The sequence below is a fragment of the Papio anubis genome, chromosome 2 (assembly GCF_008728515.1).
Source record: "Papio anubis isolate 15944 chromosome 2, Panubis1.0, whole genome shotgun sequence".
Classification (NCBI taxonomy): Eukaryota; Metazoa; Chordata; class Mammalia; order Primates; family Cercopithecidae; genus Papio; species Papio anubis.
The window spans coordinates 65,673,715-65,694,917 of NC_044977.1; the positions used below are offsets into that span (position 1 = coordinate 65,673,715).

The 21,203-nt window shown below is 38.2% G+C and overlaps 1 protein-coding gene across 4 annotated transcripts in view; it reads left to right on the forward strand.

The window, feature by feature from the left end:
• CNTN3 (contactin 3) overlaps window positions 1-21,203 on the forward strand; it is a 346,250-nt gene that overhangs the window by 183,319 nt on the left and 141,728 nt on the right. For all 4 annotated transcript variants that reach the window (XM_009200333.4, XM_017955288.3, XM_017955289.3 and 1 more), the window contains exon 5: window positions 2,983-3,078. In XM_009200333.4, coding sequence (XP_009198597.3) covers window positions 2,983-3,078 — 96 coding nt within the window. The remainder of the gene's footprint in view (window positions 1-2,982; window positions 3,079-21,203) is intronic.

The following is a 21,203-nucleotide window of genomic DNA, read 5'->3' on the forward strand; positions in this document are numbered from 1 at the left end:
TGAATCTGACAATCCATGTACATAGTGTGTGTCTGCATTTATTTAAGCCTCTCCATTTTTTTCTTTTTCATTAGCATTTTGTAATTTTCAGTATACAGATCTTTTGCATGTTTTGTTATGTATAAATTACCTGAGTATTTTATTTTATTTGGAACAATTGTGAGTGGTTTTGAGTTTTTAATTTCAGTTTTTACATGTTTATTGTTAGTATGTACAAATTGTAACCTGTGATCTGCTTAACTCCCTTGTATTTCTGATGCTGGGGGGGAAAGCACTCGGTTTTTCACCATTAAATATGATGTTAGCTGTAGTTACTTGTAGGTGTTCTTTATCATTTTAGTTTGTTTTTAAAGTTCAAAAAATTGAGCTATATATAGCTTGACTTACATTTGGGTGACACTTGTAATCTTGCACTAGATATTTCAATGATCTGAAACTTATTAGACATTGACACTACTGTTTTCCCATAGTTCCTAGTGTTGCAAAAAAGGAGAAAAGTTTTGCTATTCCTTGACTGTAACATATATGTTCTTATACATCTATGTTGCTCCATCTGCCTCAGAAAAATGCCCACCCTGGCCCTCTGACTGCTACTGCTACTGTCTGTCTACTTGGCCGGGTTCTGCTTGTTAAAGCCTTGGTTACACCTGCAGATTAACTATGCAGTCCTCTGTATACTTACCCCCTTTTCAGCAAAGTGCCACTTAAAATGTGCCATTACAATTAAGTTATTTTTCTTTGTTTCCTGATGTTATGTCTATGAACTGGCCATATCAGATATCCAGAGCAATATTCCTTGCACTCATGCACTGCAGAAAGAGTATCAATGCATGTATCTAGACCAATGGGCAGATCTGTGCCAGCTATATTTGTGCTTAGGCAAAAGAGATTTTACCTTTGGAGGAGATATTACTGGTTTCCATAGAACTATTCTATACTTTTTTGCATATTCTAGCTAAAATCAGTGATAGAAAACTTCCACACCGTGAAATAATATATGGCATTATAACTAGGAATTGGACAGGAAGTCAGCAATGATGATACATACTTGATCATCAAAAAATAATCTTTGGAAATTCCATGTATAAGCTACATTCTGATATGATGTACTGCCCCATTTAGCCATTGGGAAACATTTGGATGGTCCAGTTTTGCAGTTCTAACTCAGCTAGTTACATTCCAGAGGCTTAATGTTTTGAGAATGCTGCATTTTAGTTACAGATTTTACAATACTGTGTTATTGTATAATTTCTGCTGGATAGCCTGTGGTTAAAATAAGTCCATCAACTGTTTTTTTCTCCTTTATGGGCACACACAAGAGAGTTTTGCTGAATCACTTTACTCCATATTTAAAACTTCGCAATTTAATACTACTTTTCAGTAACAATAATATGAGGCACATAGGCCCTCTTATTTCTCTCTGATATACTGCTATATAGTCCTTAGAATATCCTTAAATGTCTACAGGTTCTGGTTTTATCAATTTGAAGGTAATTATTTTGCTTTTTATATTTTTCAAAGAAAAGTTGAAACTCTCCAAGTTGTATTCTAAAATACATCTACTGTTTCACTCTGTATAGACACCACTTAGGCAATTTATATAAGCCCTTAAGAGCTGTGAAATCAGTATATTCTTTCAGAAATTGACAGTGCAATTGTTCTGATACAGAAAGTGACACCATAGAGTATATTAACTGTGTAATTCACAAGCATTTTTTTTTGTAAGTCGGAGTTTAGAGAAACAGATCTTTCTTCCTCTTTCCCTATAGACTAAAGCATTTTTGAAAACAAAGTCAACAGAATTTTCTCTCTCCTGTAATTTAAGTTGGAAAGAATGAATCAGTATTTGCTGTACTGGATTGTCATTGGAAGAAATTAAATGTTCTCTAAAAATAACCGCTGGTAATCAAAATAGTATTTGCCCTTGAGTGCTATTTTTTTAACTTTTTTAAACACTTGAAAAATTCTTTGGATACTTATAATTATTTTTAGCAGCTATAAATAAAAGGGAATATGCTGATTTGAATTACTGTTATCCTTTGAATTCTACGTACTTGGTAATTTCCAGTGACAATATACCTTCTACAGAGCCCTTCACAATATGGGAAAAATAGGACTTATACTCAGAAACTGAATATTTTCACATATTTTTGTAAATAAAAATAATTGTAGGTAGAATAAAATCTCTTTAGGCTATTTATGATAGAATATTTTAGGAGGGAAATTCATGAATAGTTGGTCATTTTTACAGGTTAAAGCTGAAAGTATTCATGACATGGTGAATCACTGGTGAATGTGAAAGTCATATTTATGTATATTTTTGATTTAGGATATTTCATTTCCTTTTTTGAATTATATTATCTGGTTGGTTCATTCTGATATACACTTTGCCTTTGGATAGTTTATGCCATTTTTGACACTATTTCAGCAACATGGGATCAGTGGGTATATATTTCTATTGTATTGCTGAATTTCTAGAAGTTTTAATAAAGAAATCAGCTTTTCTACCTCAAAGCAAATAATTTTCTCTCTAGGTTCTTGGAAAGAGATTTTAAAATTGTTTTCCATGCAGGAACAGAAACCCAAATACTGTATGTTCTTACTTATAAGTGGAAGATAAATATTAGGTACTTATGACCGTAAAGATGGCAACAGTGGACCCTGGGGACGACTAGAGTGGGGAGGAAGGGAGAGGGGCAAGGATTAGAAAACTACATACTGGGTTCCGTACTCACTACCTGGGTGATAAGATCAATCATACCCCAAACCTCAGCATTACACAATATAACCACATAACAAACCTGTACCTGTACCTCCTGAATCTAAAATAAAGGGTGAAATTCTAAGTAAATAAAAATAAAAATTTTTAAAGAAAAGAAGCAAAAAATAAAATTGTTTTCTAAGAGAAAGGAAGGTCTTGGTGCAAAATTTGTCATTTAATTGGCCTTTCTGAAATTCAGTTTTGTTTTGTTTTCAAATCAGATCTTGAAAATTTTAAAACCAAAATGAGGAGTACAGTGTCTGTGCGTGAAGGCCAGGGAGTTGTGCTGCTCTGCGGCCCCCCACCGCACTCTGGAGGTAAGTCAGGCTCTGTTTCTGCTTTTCATATTTATTAAGGTTCAGGGCAAGGCCTGCAGCGCATGTACTGTTATTGCATCTGTAAATTACTCTGAGAAACTTGATAACCTAGGCATTAGATTCTGTCAGCTGAGTTGGAATATGAGGAACTCTACAAAAAATAATCCATCCAGAGAAGTTTCTAAACAATTGACTCATTGACTTTTGGGGTTTTAAAGACAAGAGAGATCACATTCGCTTCGGTTTCCTAATGGTGCTAAACAATGCTTTGTCATTACACCATTATCATTTGCTTTTTAGTTTTATGCCATGTCAAATTGGATCTTTGCTGTTTGTCTGCCTCTCTTTCTCCCTCTCTCTCTCTCTCTCTCTGTCTCTCTCACATACACACAAACTTGTTAGTATGTGCCAATAAGCCCCTTTATATATGTATTTATATATATATATATATATATATATATAAATAAATGATATGTGTGTATATTCACATCATTTACATTGGGGCATTGGAAGTGCAAAGTTTATGCTATATTGGTATAAATTGAAATGTTACTAGAAATTCAGAACCTTACCAAGATAGTGATCCAGAGTAAAAATGAACCTCAGCACATATGAAAATAATTTGATTATCTCTCTGGTATGAGCCTAGAGTGCTGGTTTGATTTTCCTATTGTGCTCTCTATTGCAAACTTGGTCACTTGCAGGAACAAAGAGGGCATTATTAATGAATAAATCACTGTTCTCAGAGAAACACACATTTTGTTATTGAGAGGATGAGAATTACTGGGAGATAAACAAGTTAGAGTGGATCTTTCTGACCAGAAGCAAAACTGAGAAGTCTACTTGTCATTATAGTGAAACTTATTCAAAGGAAAACATGCTGGAATTTATTTGTTCTGTGCTATACAAATTACAGTCTTTTCCACCCAGTGAGTTGTCAGTTTTGATCACAAACCCTCAGCCCAATAAAACAGATATCTCCCATCTTCAGGATCTGGCCACTTGAAATTTGTGAACCATCTGGAGACTGCAGACTTGGAACTTGATTAACAAATAGGATTGCCAGCCATCACGTGATCTGCTGTGGGTTTAAATTGTATTCTCCAATTTATTTCAAGGGTGTTCATAATTGCTGGAATCTTGACGTTTCAGAAGAACTTTAACTTTGAAGGAAAGCATAGAGCTTCTTGATTGCAAACAAAGTAACTGAAGTCAAACTGTCTTGACAAAAAATTGGGAGTTTGCAGGCTCACATAACTGGGATGATCAAATGGCTTCGAGTAGTGCTGTGTAGTTTTACAAAGACATATGCCATCGAGAAGAACATGCTGTCTCGCCATGGGGTGTGGGGTTAGTGGATGGCCACCAGTTCTCACTCCTTCCTGGTCTGCCCCAGCTGCAGAGAGAACTTGCCCATAGTCACACCACTCTTGAGGAAGCCACATCTAGTGACTGAGCAAGGCTGGGGTATGAAGGGTCAGCCATTTCTGACCAACACTGGTCATTTCTGATTGAATCCACAGCTTCCTGTCAGGATGACCATGTCTTTGTTGGACCACATCACAGTTCAGTTTCTTTCTCTTCCCAGTTGAATCCTAGTTTTTTTCCTTTCATGGGTTTTGATCATTGATTAAAAGCTTTTATTCCAAACTCTATTTAGGTCTGCTCCCTGAAATCCCAATTTGTTGGATTCAGGGATTGAACCAATTTCATAAACAATCAATTTTTCCCTGTATTTCTTGATTCCACTTCTCTCCATATTGCCTCCATTCCCATGTATATATTCCTTGTGGGAGCACAGGTGGCCTCTGACAGCTCTAAGCTCTGTGATCCTTAATGCTAAATATCCTAATGAAGCAGACACCCTATTTCTCTATAGCTCCTGATTCTTTTAGAATCAGCCCTATTTATGGGAGCCCTGAAGCTGAGGGCTTGAGTCAGTCCACCTACTGACAAGCACTGGAATGAGAAAGAAGCAGTTTCCAAAGGAAATGTTTTATTATGAGAAAAAAGAGGGAGATATATTAGACAGAAATAAATAATTGCTAAAACTACATCTAGGAAGGAAGTATCAAAATAATTTAAATTTATATTGTCTCAAATGGACATAAAATAATTGCTGGATAGTCTTGGTTGTGATCAGTTTTATAGGTGTTGACCCAATTTAAAATTCCAACTGAGTGGTTTTCTTTAAGTATTATTATGATTAGATACATTCACTGATTGGAAAGGAGGAACTTTTTGGTTGGCTAAGTATGCACACATTGAACATGTCTTAGTAAGCTGTTGGATGAAGCATGTCCCAAAAGATGAATCTATTCAAATGTTATAAAATTGGAGAACTGTTAGCCCATCAAACCTATCCTAAGTAATGATATCCTGATTTTTCTCTGCCTTTGGTGACTTTCAAAGGTAGTCCTTTCATTTTTTTTTTTTTTTTTTTTTTTTTTGAGATGGAGTTTTACTCTTATTGCCCAGGCAGGAGTGCAATGGCGCAATCTCGGCTCACAGCAACCTCCACCTCCCGGGTTCAAGCCATTCTCCTGCCTCAGCCTCCAGAGTAGATGTGATTACAGGCATGTGCCACCACACCCAGCTAATTTTGTATTTTTAGTAGAGACAAGGTTTCTCCATGCTGGTCAGGCTGGTCTCAAATTCCAGACCTCAGGTGATCCGCCCACCTCGGCCTCCCAAAGTGCTAGGATTACAGGCGTGAGCCACTGCGCCCAGTCGAGTCCTTTCATTTTTAAAACACTAGGTTGAGATGACAGTGGAAGTCAAATAGGTGAAGGTGGGAAGAGATCCTCCCAGATGTCAGACATGAACCCATAAGAACCCAGAGCATGCACAGGAGAGCAAATAGCATTGACCAAAAGCATACTTCCCTCAGTTCCAGATTGTGCAGACTTAGATGCTAAAAAATGTGGTGCTCGTTGATCCAAGTGTCTGTAATGCTGAGGTATTCACAATTCACATCCATTGTCTTAACACATTGGCTTATGAACTTCTTGAGGACAGGCCTATGTTGGTGTTTGTCTGCACCCAAGAGTCTAGTACAAGGCTGGTTTGTAGCAAACAGTAAATATTGGTTGAAGAAATGAACACATTCATGTAAGGAATACGTTTTTAAAAATTTGGCCAGTTATACATGCTTTTTGAGAGTTCACTGGAAACTTTGTGGAGATATAATCATTTAACAGCCAAAATGCCCTGGGTGCCAACCAGACAGGTGCGGGCATTGACAGGTCAGAGTAAACTCTGTCCACAGCAGCTGGTATCAGCCCTGCTTCATCACCTTTTTGACTCATGGCCTTTAATTCAGTAGAGGGTGTGAGCCAGGTCAGAGAGCAGCTGAAGTTGTCACTCCAGGGTGTATCAGTACAAGCGATGAGGGATTAATCAGAGAGCTCATGGCCTGCACTGTGGCCCATTTGGTTTTCTTCCCACAAAGTCGCACAGTCCCTACAGGACATGTGCTTGCCCTTGTTTGTCTTCCACACTTTGTGTTACCTTTATTATTCACTTCCCATTTCTTCATTTCTTCATCTTGGTTACTTCTCTGTGGTTAGAAATGTTTAAATTTGTTATTTTTATGATTACTGAAGATGCAATCATATTTTAATTGTCTGTTGTATTCCGTCTTATATCAGCCTAACACAGTAAGCAAAGAAAGGCAGTAATAATAATAATAATAACCAGCTGGGCACAATGGCTCATGCCCGTAATCCCAGCACTTTGGGAGGCCGAGGCAGGCAGATTGCTTGAGCTCAGGAGTTCAAGACCAGCCTGGGCAACATGGTAAAACCCCACGTCTACCCAAAATACAAAAAATTAGCTGGACGTGGTGATGCACACCTGTAGTCCCAGCTACTCAGGAGGCTGAGGTGGGAGGATCGCTTGAACTCAGGAGGTGGAGGTTGCAGTGAGCTGATCGTAACACTGCACTCCAACCTGGGCAACAGAGCAAGACCCCGTCTCAAAAAAAATAAAAATAAAATAAAAATAATCATAATAGTATTAGCCTCTGTCTATTGAGTGTTGCTTAGGTGCCAAGCAGTATTCTAGTCCTTTGTGGAAATTTCCTGCTAGTGAGATTCTTTTTGGGTAAAAGTATGGGGAGGAGGATGAGTGACAATGTACAGTAGAGTCTGGAAGCTGAGTCCTGGAGATGCTAAGAGCGTGGGCTCTTAACCAGCCATTGCCTAGTGCCTTGAACCCAGACTTCCTGCTTAGAAATGGCGCATGAGTCACGAGGCCAGAAACTAAGCTTCAGCGCAAAGCCCTCCAGCTTTTATTTAGGGCTACACTTTGGGAATTTGCAAAGTGTGCCTCAGAGAGGAGGCGGCCAACCTAAAATCACAGAGCTGTGAAGAAGTAAAACTAGAAGCTGGAGGCTCTGACTCATGACCAGGGCTCTTTCTAGTATGGCATGCTCTAAACCAGCACCCTATTGCTGTTCTCCAAATGAGAAGGCACAGAGTCCTCAGCAGAAGTGACACTGTCCTAAGCCAAAAGCTTCTGACATTTCAAAATCAGAGGCAGCACAGTTCATGGTTTTGTTTTAATTTTCCAGCCCATTGTTTAACACATCGGCAATGCTTAAAATCACATTAGAAGAAATATCCCCAGAGTTAACTAAATGTTTTGACTCATAGTAAAATTGTGTTAAAATCTTCTCTTAGTGCAGTAAGTTTATAACTTTCTTTTGCTTATTTAGGATAAAATCCAGAAATGTTCTCCACAACTAGATTAGGAAGATAGATGTGGAAAAGGCCTAAATAAGGATCCCAAAGTGTGGAAACTGCATATGTTAGTTGTATTTCCTTAATTCATCTATGTAATTTATGAGATAGTATCAGCAACTTGAGGCAGATTTGCATAAGAGCATTTGCCATTTGTTTGATACTATAATAACAAAAAAAGGGTTTTATGGTGGGAGACAATGAGGAATTTTCCTAGGAATCCCTGTAACCTCACAGCAACAGACTGCTGTCATCTGAGAGGGTTCTTATCTCCCCATCGTTCTGTGTCATTTTCTGCCACTTCCTAGTCATTGCTTTCTGTGCAGAGCAATCCAGCACCTCTATGAAGCAAGAGGAATTAGCCTCCCAAAATATGTTAGAAAACTAGGAAATCAAAAGCCAGAAATAGAGGACTGGACATGTATCACCTGCAGCATAATTATTAATCTAGTTATCGGTCATGTGAAAAGCTGGGAGTTCGTGTTAATTACCGTTCAGTTGCTGATATCACTACACAATCATTAGACATTCAGATACACGAGAAAAATTACCCTGTTTTCAGTAAGGTCATAAGACTAGTTCATGGGCACCTTATGATAAATATTAATCACTCAGGAATTCATAGGTTAATCAAGTTATTACATACATGCATGTTAATAAAGAGATGAGTTCTGTTCAACAATGGCTGATAAAAATTTATTCTGAGTAGAAGACAGGCTTGAGTTTGTCCCAGTGTTTAATCAGTAAATGACTTTTGTGTCTTGATTCAGCTTTCCATATCTCTGCTATGCACATATTCTTGAAATGGAAGTCTTGTACACTGCCATTCACATATTATAACAACATAGCCCTTGGGATGGAAAAAAGAGAATGTGAGATGCCAAACAGCAGGTAATAGAGGCTGAAGTGACATTATGCTAAAAATTGCCTTGTAAACCCTGATGTGACAAAGGTGAGAACTGTTAGCAACATGCCCAGATGGCATGGGATTTACAACTTAGGTATCAACATCTTTATTTTTTTTTTTTCTTTGCCCAAGATGGATAGACTGAAAAACAGAAGTCAGCTCAGGTAGCTTAGCTGGGAGAACCTGAAGAAAAGGCACTAAATAGGCATCTTCATCTCTAGGAAGACTTGTCCAGTTGCTAGACTTCATCAACGCAGTGAGACACATGACTAGTGTTTTTAGATGTGATTGTGTCTCAAAACAACAGTTTCCTCAAACAATTTAATCTGTAAGTATAATACAGCTTCATCTTAGGTACACAGTTTTCCTTGAACAACACTTTGCTACTGTTCTGCAGGTAATACAGTTAAACTTTACAATGGGCCAGATGTGGTGGCTCACGCCTGTAATCGTAGCACTTTGGGAGCACGAGGAGGGTGGATTACCTGAACTCAGGAGTTCAAGACCAGCCTGGGCAACATGGTGAAACCCCCTCTACTAAAATACAAAAAAAAATTAGCCAGGCATGGTGGTGCGTGCGCCTATAGTCCTAGCTACTTGAGAGACTGAGGCCGGAGAATCGCTTGAACCCTGGAGGCAGAGGTGTCAGTGAGCCAAGACCGCGCCTTGCACTCCAGCCTGAGCAAGAGTGAGACTCTGTCTCCAAAAAAAATAAAAAATAAAATAAAATTTTAATAAAATAAACTTTAAAACATTAGCATTTTTCAAAATCTTGAAGTCAAGAATACATAATATATGTGTAGGTAGTGTCAAAATAAAAAATTTAGAGATGAATCTCTAAATTTGATGTTTTATTTGGGAAGAAAGAATATGCTTTCTAGCTGGGCATGGTGGCTCATGCCTGTAATCCCAGCATTTTGGGAAGCCAAGGCAGGCAGGTCGCCTGAGGTTGGGAGTTTGAGACCAGCCTGGCCAGGATGGTGAAACCCCACCCCGTCTCTACTAAAAATACAAAAAGTAGCCGGGTGTGGTGGCAGGTGACTGTAATCCCAGCTACTTGGGAAGCTGAGGCAGGAGAATTGCTGGAACCCGGGAGGCAGAGGTTGCAGTGAGCCGAGATCGTGCCGTTGCACTCCAGCCTGGGCAACAGAGTGAGACTCTGTCTCCAAAAAAAAAAAAAAGAATATGCCTTCTGCAGTGGACGTGGTGGCTCACGTTTGTAATCCCAACACTTTGGGAAGCCAAGATGGGAGGATCCCTTGAGGCCAGGAGTTTGAAACCAGACTGGGCAACATAGCAATACTTTGTCTCTTTAGGGGGGAAAAAAAGAATTAAGAATATGCTTTCTGGCTCCCATCACATTTGTATCAGAGGTCACTGTGTAAACTGCTTCTCTAATAGCCCAGTGGTTTCCACCTTCCCTAAAGGAGTAGATGCAAAAGTTGCATGACAGCAGCACTTATGTCACCACAAACTGCAAGATCAAGACTAGGAAGCGGATGATTGATAGGCTATTGAGAAATTGGCATCTGTACAATAGAATATTACTGCTTATTTATTGCTCCTATCCTGAGGATAGGTTAGCATGTCATGGCAAACAGTTAGGTAATCCATCTGTAGAATGAATGAATCTCAAAATTGTAAACTATTTTTTTGAATATGTCAATACTGATGTGACTATTGACATTTTCAAGAGTTCAGAATATTAACAGATTCATAGTCGCATTAAGACAAGTATGTTCTGAATCGATTGACACATAAACCTTAGCTGCTTTTATATGGATAACTGTAAAATATTTTGATATCTAAAGGAAACATTTGTTGTACTGTATAGACCATTTTGTAGTTGGAAATGGAGATGAAAATCCTGAATTTCTCCAAAGTGCCTGAATGTGGAAGCTGTGAATTTAAAATATTCATTGAGCCTGCCTTCCAACTTTCCTTTTTTTTTTCTTTCTAAATCTGTCCATCCAGGCATCATTCCATCCATCCATCCACCCACTGTATTCATTCATTGATTTACTCAAGTATCCATCAAATAGCTGTTTATTTGTGGAAGATGTGATATGTCTTATAATAAGGTTTTACTATAATAAATATGTTTCTTCACTTGAATAAGATTGATATTAAGTAAGAAAAACTGAGCATATTGCTCATGAAGTTGATAGAAATATATCCAAATTGATACTTGTTGAATACTGCCGGAAACCACTCCCCAAGAGAAAAGCACTGAGTTCAGTTTGCAGGAAATAGGAAGATAGATAGGAATTCTGTCCTCAGGTAATGAAAATGATGAGTTTGCTAGTGACTAGTTAAGCCTGGAATGACAATAATAGGTGCCATTGTTATTGGCCAGACACAGAGCTTATTGCTCCTAACAGAACTTCAAGGAAGAGATTACTACTCTCATTCTACATTGACAAGCCAAGGCTCAGAGCAGTTAGGTGATTTGTCCAAACCCATGTCATGGTAGATTTGGGCACCTAGGTCTGTTGCTTTCTGTGTTTTTGTTTTTGTTTTTGTTTTTTTTTCTTTTTTCTTTTTTCTTTTTCAGAATGTCCCTCTGTTGCCCAGGCTGGAGTGCAGTGGCACAATCTTGGCTCACTGCAACCTCCACCTCCAGGGTTCAGGCAATTCTCATGCCTCAGCCTCCTGAGTAGCTGGAACTACAGGCACACGCCACCACACCCACCTAATTTTTGTATTTTTAATAAAGATGGGGCTTGGCCATGTTGACCAGCCTGGTCTCAAACTCCTGACCTCAAGTGATATGCCCGCTTTGGCCTCCTAAAGTGCTGGGATTACTGGCGTGAGCCACCATGCCCAGCTGGTCAGTTGCCTTCTGATGGAAAATTTTCCTGTGCTCACAAACATTATAGGCTTCAATTTTTTTTTTTATTTACACATTTTCCACCTTCTAAAACAGTGTTTCTCAGACTCCTTTAATAGATACAATGTAACAATGAAAACCTTTTTAAGTACCACCCTGCGGCAATCACACTCACACATACGCATATATGAAGGAGGCAGAGAGGGTACAAACTGGGCGCCTAGAGCTAGACTGCTTAGTTCCAATTCTAATGCTGACATTACAAGCTATGGAATTTGGAATAGGTTGCCTAACCTCTGTATCTCTTATTTCTTATCTGTACATGGGGAATAATCACAGAACCTACCCTTATAGGATCATTGTGAATATTTAAGAAGGCAATCTATGTGAATTGTTTGAAATATCTGATTTATTTATACACATGCAAATATACTACCATCTTAATATGTTTATGGAAAAATGTAAAAATTTAAAATATCTAAATAAAAGTAAATCTATGAAGGGGATTAACTATACTTTCTTTCTGTACCCTGTGGGATTGTCTGGCTGGGAATATCTGTACCCCACTTTAGAAAACATGATTCTAGAAAATGTTTGGGTTTCTTTCCTCCTTGAATTATCTGTGGTTGAGGATGAAAAAGTTAAAACAATTATGTTTAGAGAAAAGGAATGGAGATGGCTTTGAGATGCCCATCATGTACTAGCATCAGTGACCCCAGGGGCCCAGCCAGTACATTGCAACTGACTTCAGCTGATTGGCCCAGGGAAGACACCTGCCACAAGATGAGCCAATCAGATGCTCTCTCCTGAGAATTGACCTGTAAGCCTACAAGTCTGAATTTGAGAGTTTGGAACAGAGCCTTTCTATCATGTAGATTAGGCAGCCAAGAAAGCTGATGCCTCAGGAGCAGAGATGTAGCCAGACAGAAACAAGAAGAGACCAGGGGCAGAGATTAAGGACGGAAGACTGCCTGGGCTGTAGGCTCCCCAGCTCTCATTTCTTGGTAGCTGTTTTCTAGCCCTTGGGTTCTATGAAACAGCTCATGTCTGTATATCACATTCTGATCCTTACTTAGGCTGACTCTGGTAGGTTTCTGTTTCTTATAAACAAAAGCTCATAACTAATGCAATGGACATCATTTTAGGATGATATGTATGTATGTATGTATGTAGTAATGAAACATGCAAGGAGAATAGGAAATTTAATGTAAAAAATAGAGAAACAGCAGCTATATATTTTGACAGCTGTCCCTGGGGCTGTCACAGCATCCCTTTTGGATTAAAGTCAGCAGGGAACATACCACAAAGAACTCTGGAAAGAGTCAGGGTCATGGAAACAACTTCGAGAAGCTGGATTCATTCCTTCATTACTACTTACACTTTAAGTCTACAGGTGAATTTCCCCCAAGCATCAGAAATGCCCCTGACCACTTCTTACATTTTTCTCACAGCAGCATGGCTTCACACTTCCCCCTTCCATTTTATTCCCAGATCCCCTAACTGGTCTGCAGTAGTAGGATGAGAAAATAATTCTTTCTCACTCTAAAGACAGCCGAGTCTTCTTGCTCTGATTCCATCCACCCACAGACAGAGGAGCCTTAAGCCCATCAAATAATTACATGTGGAAACTCAGGGGCTTAAATCCACTGTTCGAGAGAGAGGGCTTCAGCAGAATTTATTTTGATATGGCAGAGTTCTGACCTATGTTTTCTGCTTTAAGTAAAAAATTATCTATAAATCAAGAATGGTAAAGGCTTTGTCTCTTATCCCAAAAAGAAACAATGACCATTAGTTGATGCTTTTGGTCCAAAAAAAAAAAAAAAAGACTATAGGAAACACCAGGTGAGATCCAAGAATTGATCTGTGCACTAGCAAGTGGGGGAAATAAAACATTGGTTACTTCCATTACAATGCATGTGTGTGTACCTGTGTTTTAATTAATATTACACATGCTACTGTAACAAAGAAACTGTACAGTGTATTAGATCAATTGATGGGTATTTCTTACACAGATAAAGTCCAAATCAAGTGTTTTTGGTCATAGGGCAGTGTTTTGTAAACTCTAGTGGCTCATTTAGGGGGCTTGTTTAAAATGTAGATTCCACAGTCCCACTCCCAGAGATTCTGACCCCATAGAGTGGGATCTTTCCTGGAAACCGGCATTCTTTATCAGTGACCCAGGAGAGTCTTGATTCAGATGGTTTTAGAGCCACACTTTGAAACACTTTGCCTTCAAGTCATACAAATGTAAATGCTTTCAAAATCCATTTAAAGGAATAGAGAAATATTTATGCCAGAGCAAGTGCAAGAGTTGAGGTATTTTTGTGGGTGAATTTTATTAAGTAGGACATTTTAAACTCTAAAACAAAGTGAACTTTGTGGCTTACATGGAACATTGATACTCATTTATTTATAAGCTACGTAATTTCCATCTCAGCAGATTTTTTTCCCTAAACTTTAGCTGTCTTGGAGAGATAAAAGTATGAGGATAATTTTTTTAAAACTTTTACAAAAATGCTGTCTTTTAGAGCAAAGTCGCTAGTCTGCCTAGTTGTGTAACTGAAATTTCCTGGCTTTCATCCGTCCACCTGCCCAGGTGTGGAGTAGCTGGTGGGTGCTTCGTAGTCAACTGCATTAATGCTCACAGAGACTGAGCACCTCTCTTACCACTTGGTTAAGGTTTTGTAGTTTTTGATCCTCACAGGCACCGCTTGGCACCTCACCCCAGAGTAGTTTGGATTTGTTTTTGTTGTTATTGTTGTTACTGTGCGCCTGTGCCTGCGATTGTTGCTCTGTCTGAAGGAAAACACAGGTTGGTCTTGTGGGAAGGGAATTTCAAAATTGATCTCCTTCCTTTTGAGATCTGGCTTTTATTTAAAACCTGTTTTTCCTCCTTAAATTGAGCAAGTTGGACTTTGAAATGATACCAGGGTTAAAGGTAAGAAATTGTAGAATGAATCATGCATGAAGTTTTCAGTAAGAATTCTTTCACAGAAACTGCACAGTGATCACCTTTCCCTATTCCCACAGGTCTGCAGCAGCCAGGCAAGTGATTCAAATGAAAGGAGGGCTAGGATTTGAGGCTTGGGCAATTATTTTTCCTGGTAACAGCTAAATCTCTAAACAGCGTCATTTACTTTATTTGCATTTTTTAAAATACAGAAAATGCAGTTCTTTTTTGAGTTTATTAAGGATTTGGCACATGCATTTCCCATTTGCTGGTTACAGTTCTTACCATGGCTTTTTTTCCTAACCATGGCTAAGTTAAATTCATTAGACACAGACACATTTTGTATATAAAACACATGGAGATATTTTTCACTATTTATGTGAAATTTGCTCTGCATCCATCAGCTTTCACTAGGTTATGCTGCAGCAACAAACAACTCCAAAGTCTCCGAGGCATCTAAGAATAAAGATTAATTTCCTATCCATGTAGCCTCTAAGCAGTAGGTTGGCTGAATCTGTATTCCATGTGATTTTGTTGTTTTGGGAAAGAGTGGTCCCAACCTGGGACATGTCATTTTCATGACACAGAGAAAATAAAGCTGTCTGAACTATGCAAGCTGTTCACAGGTGGTATATACATCACTTTTGTTCATTCCATTTTCCAAAGTAACTGTTATGGCCAGTGCTGACCAAATGGGCCAGAACTGTCCTGCCACAGAGAGGAGCAGCAAATAATAATAACGTAATTCACCACGTGCTCTTATTTTTTTCTTGAGTTATTTGACCTTTGTAGTCTTCCTTTCAGTTTTTCCATATTTGACAGAGATCTGCATATGATAACCAGTCTACATGATTCCAACTCTACTATAAAGAAAACAATATATAATAATGAAAAATTGTGTAAAATTCAATGTAGAAGGGATTGTGGTAAACTGAATGTTCCACCTGAAGGGTTCATCAGCTGCTTAGCTCCAGTGGATTATTGCCATGGAGAAAGTAAATTTTTAAAGAAAAGCCAGAAACTGTATGCTGGTAAAATTTTCCAATTTTTTAAAAATGGTATGGATGAAATACTACATGGTTTGAAGTTGCCTTCAGGCTACAGGACACAGCTGAAAGTCTGCTCCTTTAAGGACATTCTTTACTGATAATAAAAGAAAATGAATAAGCCTCATTCACTTAGCAATCTGAGGGAATAGAAATATGAGAGACAGTCAAGAGGATGGTTTATAAAGTCTTTAAAAATCCACTTTTCATTAGATTCAGGGGTACATAAAATAATTCCAAATGAAGCTAATTAAAGCAGCTAATTATAGGCCCTTGGAGGCCTGTCTTATCTGAAAGTAGTGTCTCAGTCCTGAAAATAGTTTTCCAAATTTGTTTTACATACTTTTTCTGAAGTAATTAAACATTCTCCCCTTCCAGTCTATTTTGCATCATTACTTTTCTTAGCAAATGTTTTATGCCCCCAAAGTGAGGATAAATCAGTCAGCTAAGCACAACAGAGTAGGGGAAGTCTAAAGAGTGAGATTCTATTATACATAAATACAAACTCTGTAATATTTCAGATCAATTTTACCTGGAAGAAGGTGAATTTGAAAGATCAATTGACAGATGTCAGCTAAAGCTCAGTTCCAGTGAGGACACGTTATGTTCCCCAAAGTAAACACCATAACTAAGCAGAACTGTGCCTAATTCTATTGTAGCTATAAGTAAATCGCTTTTGTTTCCAATGTAAATTTTATGTAAATTCAGAAATTTAAGGACCTTTCCTTTTTTTCTAACATATGCAATGTTTTCAGTGACATTATTATATCTGAAAGTATTAGGCGTTTTGCAGCCCACTCCTGTTACTTCTTCTAAATTCTGATTTGGTTTTTATACAGCCTGCCACATTCTCTCCGTACCACTACCATTTACTGAGCACCTTCCACACTGAGTAACATTGTTAGCACTGCCTTCCTGGCAAGACTATCTAATTGATGGGTTGATACGTGAAATACAATTGGTAAAGTCTGTGTTCCCAGTAGAGACTCCTTATTTTCTCTCATGGTTTTATACTTCTGTCAGCATATGTTCTGCTTAGACATCATTTGGGTGACATTGAGCAGCATTTTCACAGTGTGTTCTTACAGAATGGTAATAGGCCCCATGGAAAAGTATGAGGACAATTTAAAAAGAAAACTTTTTCCAAAATGTTAGGAAAACAAGAGTGCATCTTTCTTTTATTTCTCAGAGCTTTTAATGGGATAATATTGATTTTACCTATCAAAGAGCATGCAACATTTCCTAAACTTACTTAAGAAGAAAACTCTTTGTTTATGGAGCATCTTGCAGGATCAGATGTTCTGAGCAGCACGCTTCAGGAAGTGGTGACCTAGCTTAAAGATAGGGTTCACCAGTAATTTTCAAAATATCCTCTGCCAAGTGCTCTGAAGGTTTGTGAAAATACTCAAGGGGGCAGCTTTGTGTACAAACACTAATTTTCATAACTTTCTCTTCAAATAGAGTGATTTTTTTTTAATCTATTTTAAATGTTATTTTTCCATATGAATATTTTTAAAGATAGGACACTGGGCTGACAAATTATAAAGAAAGAGAAAGAAAGAACAAAAGGAAGAAAGGAATGGATGGAGGAAGCAAGGTAGGAAGAAGGGAGGGAGGGAGGGAGGGAGGGAGGGAGGGAGGGAGGAAAGGATAGAAAGAGGAGTCTCTCCTCTTATTTTATCAGTGAGTAAGTAGAGTCAGTTGCCTGAGTTTATTCAGATTCAGCTTGACTGTTCACTTCTTGATGCGTTAGTGGGTCATTTCTTTCCTATATCATTGTGAAATCTGGAGGAGTAAATGAAGGGATGCTTTGACTAGTTAATGTACTTCTGGCATTTGTAAATTCAGTTAATTATGTATGGATCACATTACATCTGTTCTGGTAATAACAGGCTGGTGTTTACTGGTGGGGAAACTAGTCCATCAATCATCTGTAGTCATTGATCTTCAGATAAGGGGACCCATTCTGGCGGGCTTACAGTAACCATAGTGTGTTTTCAGCTCTACTGCCAAAACATATTGTATTCCACAAATCTCTTAAGAAGGCCTATTCTGTTTCCACTTGAGATGTGAAATGACATCTGAAGTGGTGATACATGTAGACTTAAAGCAATCTTTTTCAGTCATTATAACCTTTAAGCACCACTAATATCCCCCAGGATTCTTTGACCTTTTCTCTCTGTATTATGCTTTTTGACAACTCAGAGAGAGAAGCAGTACACCTGACATCTGGTATAAACATGAAGTGTTAATTCTCAGCACACACTTAATATCGCCAACCACTTGCAGATACTCATGTGATGTGTTTTGTTTTTCCCGTGGCTCTCACATGAAATCTATATGGGTTTTCTTAATTCAGTGCTAGTAAGCAGTAAAAGTTATTTTTGGTTTTCATAACTGTGGGTTTGAGTCTCAGATTCACAGGTTAGGTGGAGGGCAGGGGTTGGACAGTCCTGAGCCATACAATGGGAGGATTGTGTTCTCTACAGTACGAGAGTAGAGAGTAAGAAGAATTTATGGGCTATTAGAACAAGATACAGATACATAAAGAGAATTGTAACATCCACAGGGTGCAGTTAAGGCATTGAATCTTTCTGTGAGTGGAGTGTAGGAGAAGCAAAATTCCGTATTTCCAAAATGCATTGATTCACACTGCACCTCATAAAAGGTGTTAAAGAATTCATGACTTCTTTCTGATCCTTGGTGAAGTATGTTGGAAGTATGTATTCCAGACTGAGAAACATCAAATATCTTCAACAAAATTGAAAGAAATGCTGTTTTGCTAAAACCAAGTCATCACAATTAGAACATCATAATGCAATGTAGGCATTTTCCAAGAAGTAAAATGAGTTTAAAAATCCAAATTTAATGGATATTCCAATAACTCTGAATTGCAAGAGCTTAAAAATAAGCTAAAAATTGACTTCTTAGTCAAAGAAAGTGCCATTAAACAGATAACCTGTGAGTCTCAGTTGAAGTGTTATGTAGAGAAATGTTAAAACAAAAAATATGAGACTGTTCTGTCCAAGGAATAGTTTCTATGTATATTTTTGTGAACTTCCAGTTTTTGTACACATGCTTGGGGACAGATTTCTAAGATAAATTGTAATAGTATGGAACAACCAACAGTTGGATTAATAGTACTGTAGAAACCTTTAGACAAAATAAATATAAGAGAGTTTATTTGATCAAAGAATGATTCATGGATCAGGCAGCACAAAAAACTGAAAGAGGTTCAGAGAGCTCCGCTCTAGCAACAAAAGTGAAAGAATTTTATAGGCTGAACATGAAAGCAAATAGAGAAATTATCTAATTGGTGATAGCTAGGTGTTTGCCTAATTTGGATACAATGTGACCAGGCATTTGCCTTACTTAGCTGGATATGATTCAGTGGGAGGTTCCTATCTGTGTAGCCAGTTGCCTGGTTGGCTGTTCATGATTGGCTAAGTCTTGCTTTGTTTGGTTTTAGTCAGTTAAAAAAATGTTTCCAAGATAAGTTCCAGTTTGTTTACCTAAGAGCTCTGGTCTCAGAGACAGCCTCAGGCGAATGGCCTTCTTATTTACTTTAACATGACCCAGGACCATGGTAAGACATTCTGATAAAGGACATAACATATAGCCCTTATATATATGCAAGGCTCTTGAATAATTTGTTCATGGAAGACTGCTTCTTCTAAGCTGTGTGTAGTGCATTGGCAAAAGCAATAGAGAACCTTTACACTTGAAATAAAAAATAATATAATAGAATGAAGAACTGTATAGACAATTTTGCTCTATGTTAGTTCCAGAAGGATACTAGTTAAGACTTTGGGAAAACAACCTTCAGTTACTCTTTATGAAACAATGATGTGACTTCATTAGAAGACAAAAAGAGAGATGAATGATATGAAATTCTTCTAAGATCAGAGAATGTAAGAGCACCTCATGTAAGGTAATTACTCTGAAGAAGGCAAAGGAGATTCTTACAAAGCTGCATACAAGATTTCAGATGAAAAATCTAGAACATAAATACCCTGTCTAATTACAAAGGGTTGCCACAATCTCTGCCATAAATTGGGAAATGAGATGGGAATGCATATGGTTGAGAATGGCCCTCGAGACCTGGCCCCATTAGGAAATGCATTGACAAGGATCCAAAAGCAAGCCAGTTTTAGGCCTCAATTATGTCCCCTCTAAAGACAGGGATAACTTCCAAATCTCTGTTAAAAGAATTAACACATGCACTGACTCCTGAGTGAACATTCCGTATCCTTGACTTTCTTTTTCTGTGATACCTTTGAAAAACCAACCGTTGTTACTGTACCTGGGAGATAATCCAGGATAAGACTTACTCAATGCAAATCTTTTATTAAAGGCCTACAACATTATGTTCTGGAGAATTTTGTTTTCCTTTTTTTTAAACATTAGTTAGATCAGATTTTCAAAAGCATCTCAGAAATATTCCTAGTCTTAAATCCAGGGATTTGTATAACACAAACTTGCAAGACCAGTGGGAAATTAATTTCCTTTGAAGAACATTAGCTTGAAGTTTGCACCCTCCCACAGTGGAGCAGAATTTATTCAAATGTTGTTGATGACCTCTTAAGGTCCTACCTTCCCTGAGCTATAAGCTGACTGCAGGAAGGCAATGATTATCTGGGCCATTCTGGCTAAGCTGGAAAACATCAAGTCAAAGAACGGTTAACTGGAGACTCACCATGCTGCTCACAACCACCAGCAACCACTGGGGAACTTGTAGTGCATACAGCTTCTATGATATCATATAGGAGAGAGAACACAGTTCCTTTAAGTGACAACAAGTTCTAATACTTTATCAAAATGAGATACCTTTCAATGGATGCCCTGAGGTGTGCATCCATTGATGCACCATCAGTGCACCTTGTGCCCTACCATCAAGTATGTATTTGTCAGTCTTTTTCTTTTTCTTTTTTTACTTGTATATATTCGTGGGGTACAAGTACAATTTTGCTATACTGGTATATTGCATTGTGGTGAAGTCAGGACATTCAGTGCATCTGTCACTATACTCACCAAGCAACTGCCCATCATCCACTCCCCAGTGTTTTCCAAACTTGCTATTTTAAGAAGCAAGTTTCGAGGTCTTTTGCTAGGTCTAGGTCTTCTGCTAAGAATATTTGTCCTGGCTGGGCGCAGTGGCTGACACATGTAATCCCAGCACTTTGGGAGGCTGAGGTAGGCAGATCACCTGAGGTCTGGAGTTCAAGACCAGCCTGACCAACATGGAGAAACCTCACTTCTACTAAAAAAAAAAAAAAAAAAAAAAAAAAAAAAAAAAAAATTAGCCAGGCATGGTGGCGCATGCCTGTAATCCCAGCTACTCAGGAGGCTGAGGCAGGAGAATCGCTTAAATCCAGGAGGTGGAGGTTATGGTGAGCTGAGATTACGCCATTGCACTCCAGCCTGGGCAACAAGAGCAAGACTGCATTTCAAAAAATAAAATAAAATAAAATATTTGGCCTGGCTATACTTTACCCTTATCTTAATATTCTCTCCATTGTGATGCTTCTAGCACCCACACAATATCTGTATTCTGGTTTATGGTTTTTCTAAAGTTCCACATTTCTTTATCTTAGCATTATATAGAAAAATAGAGCAAATTCCAGTTTTAATTCTAAAACTTAACATCCAA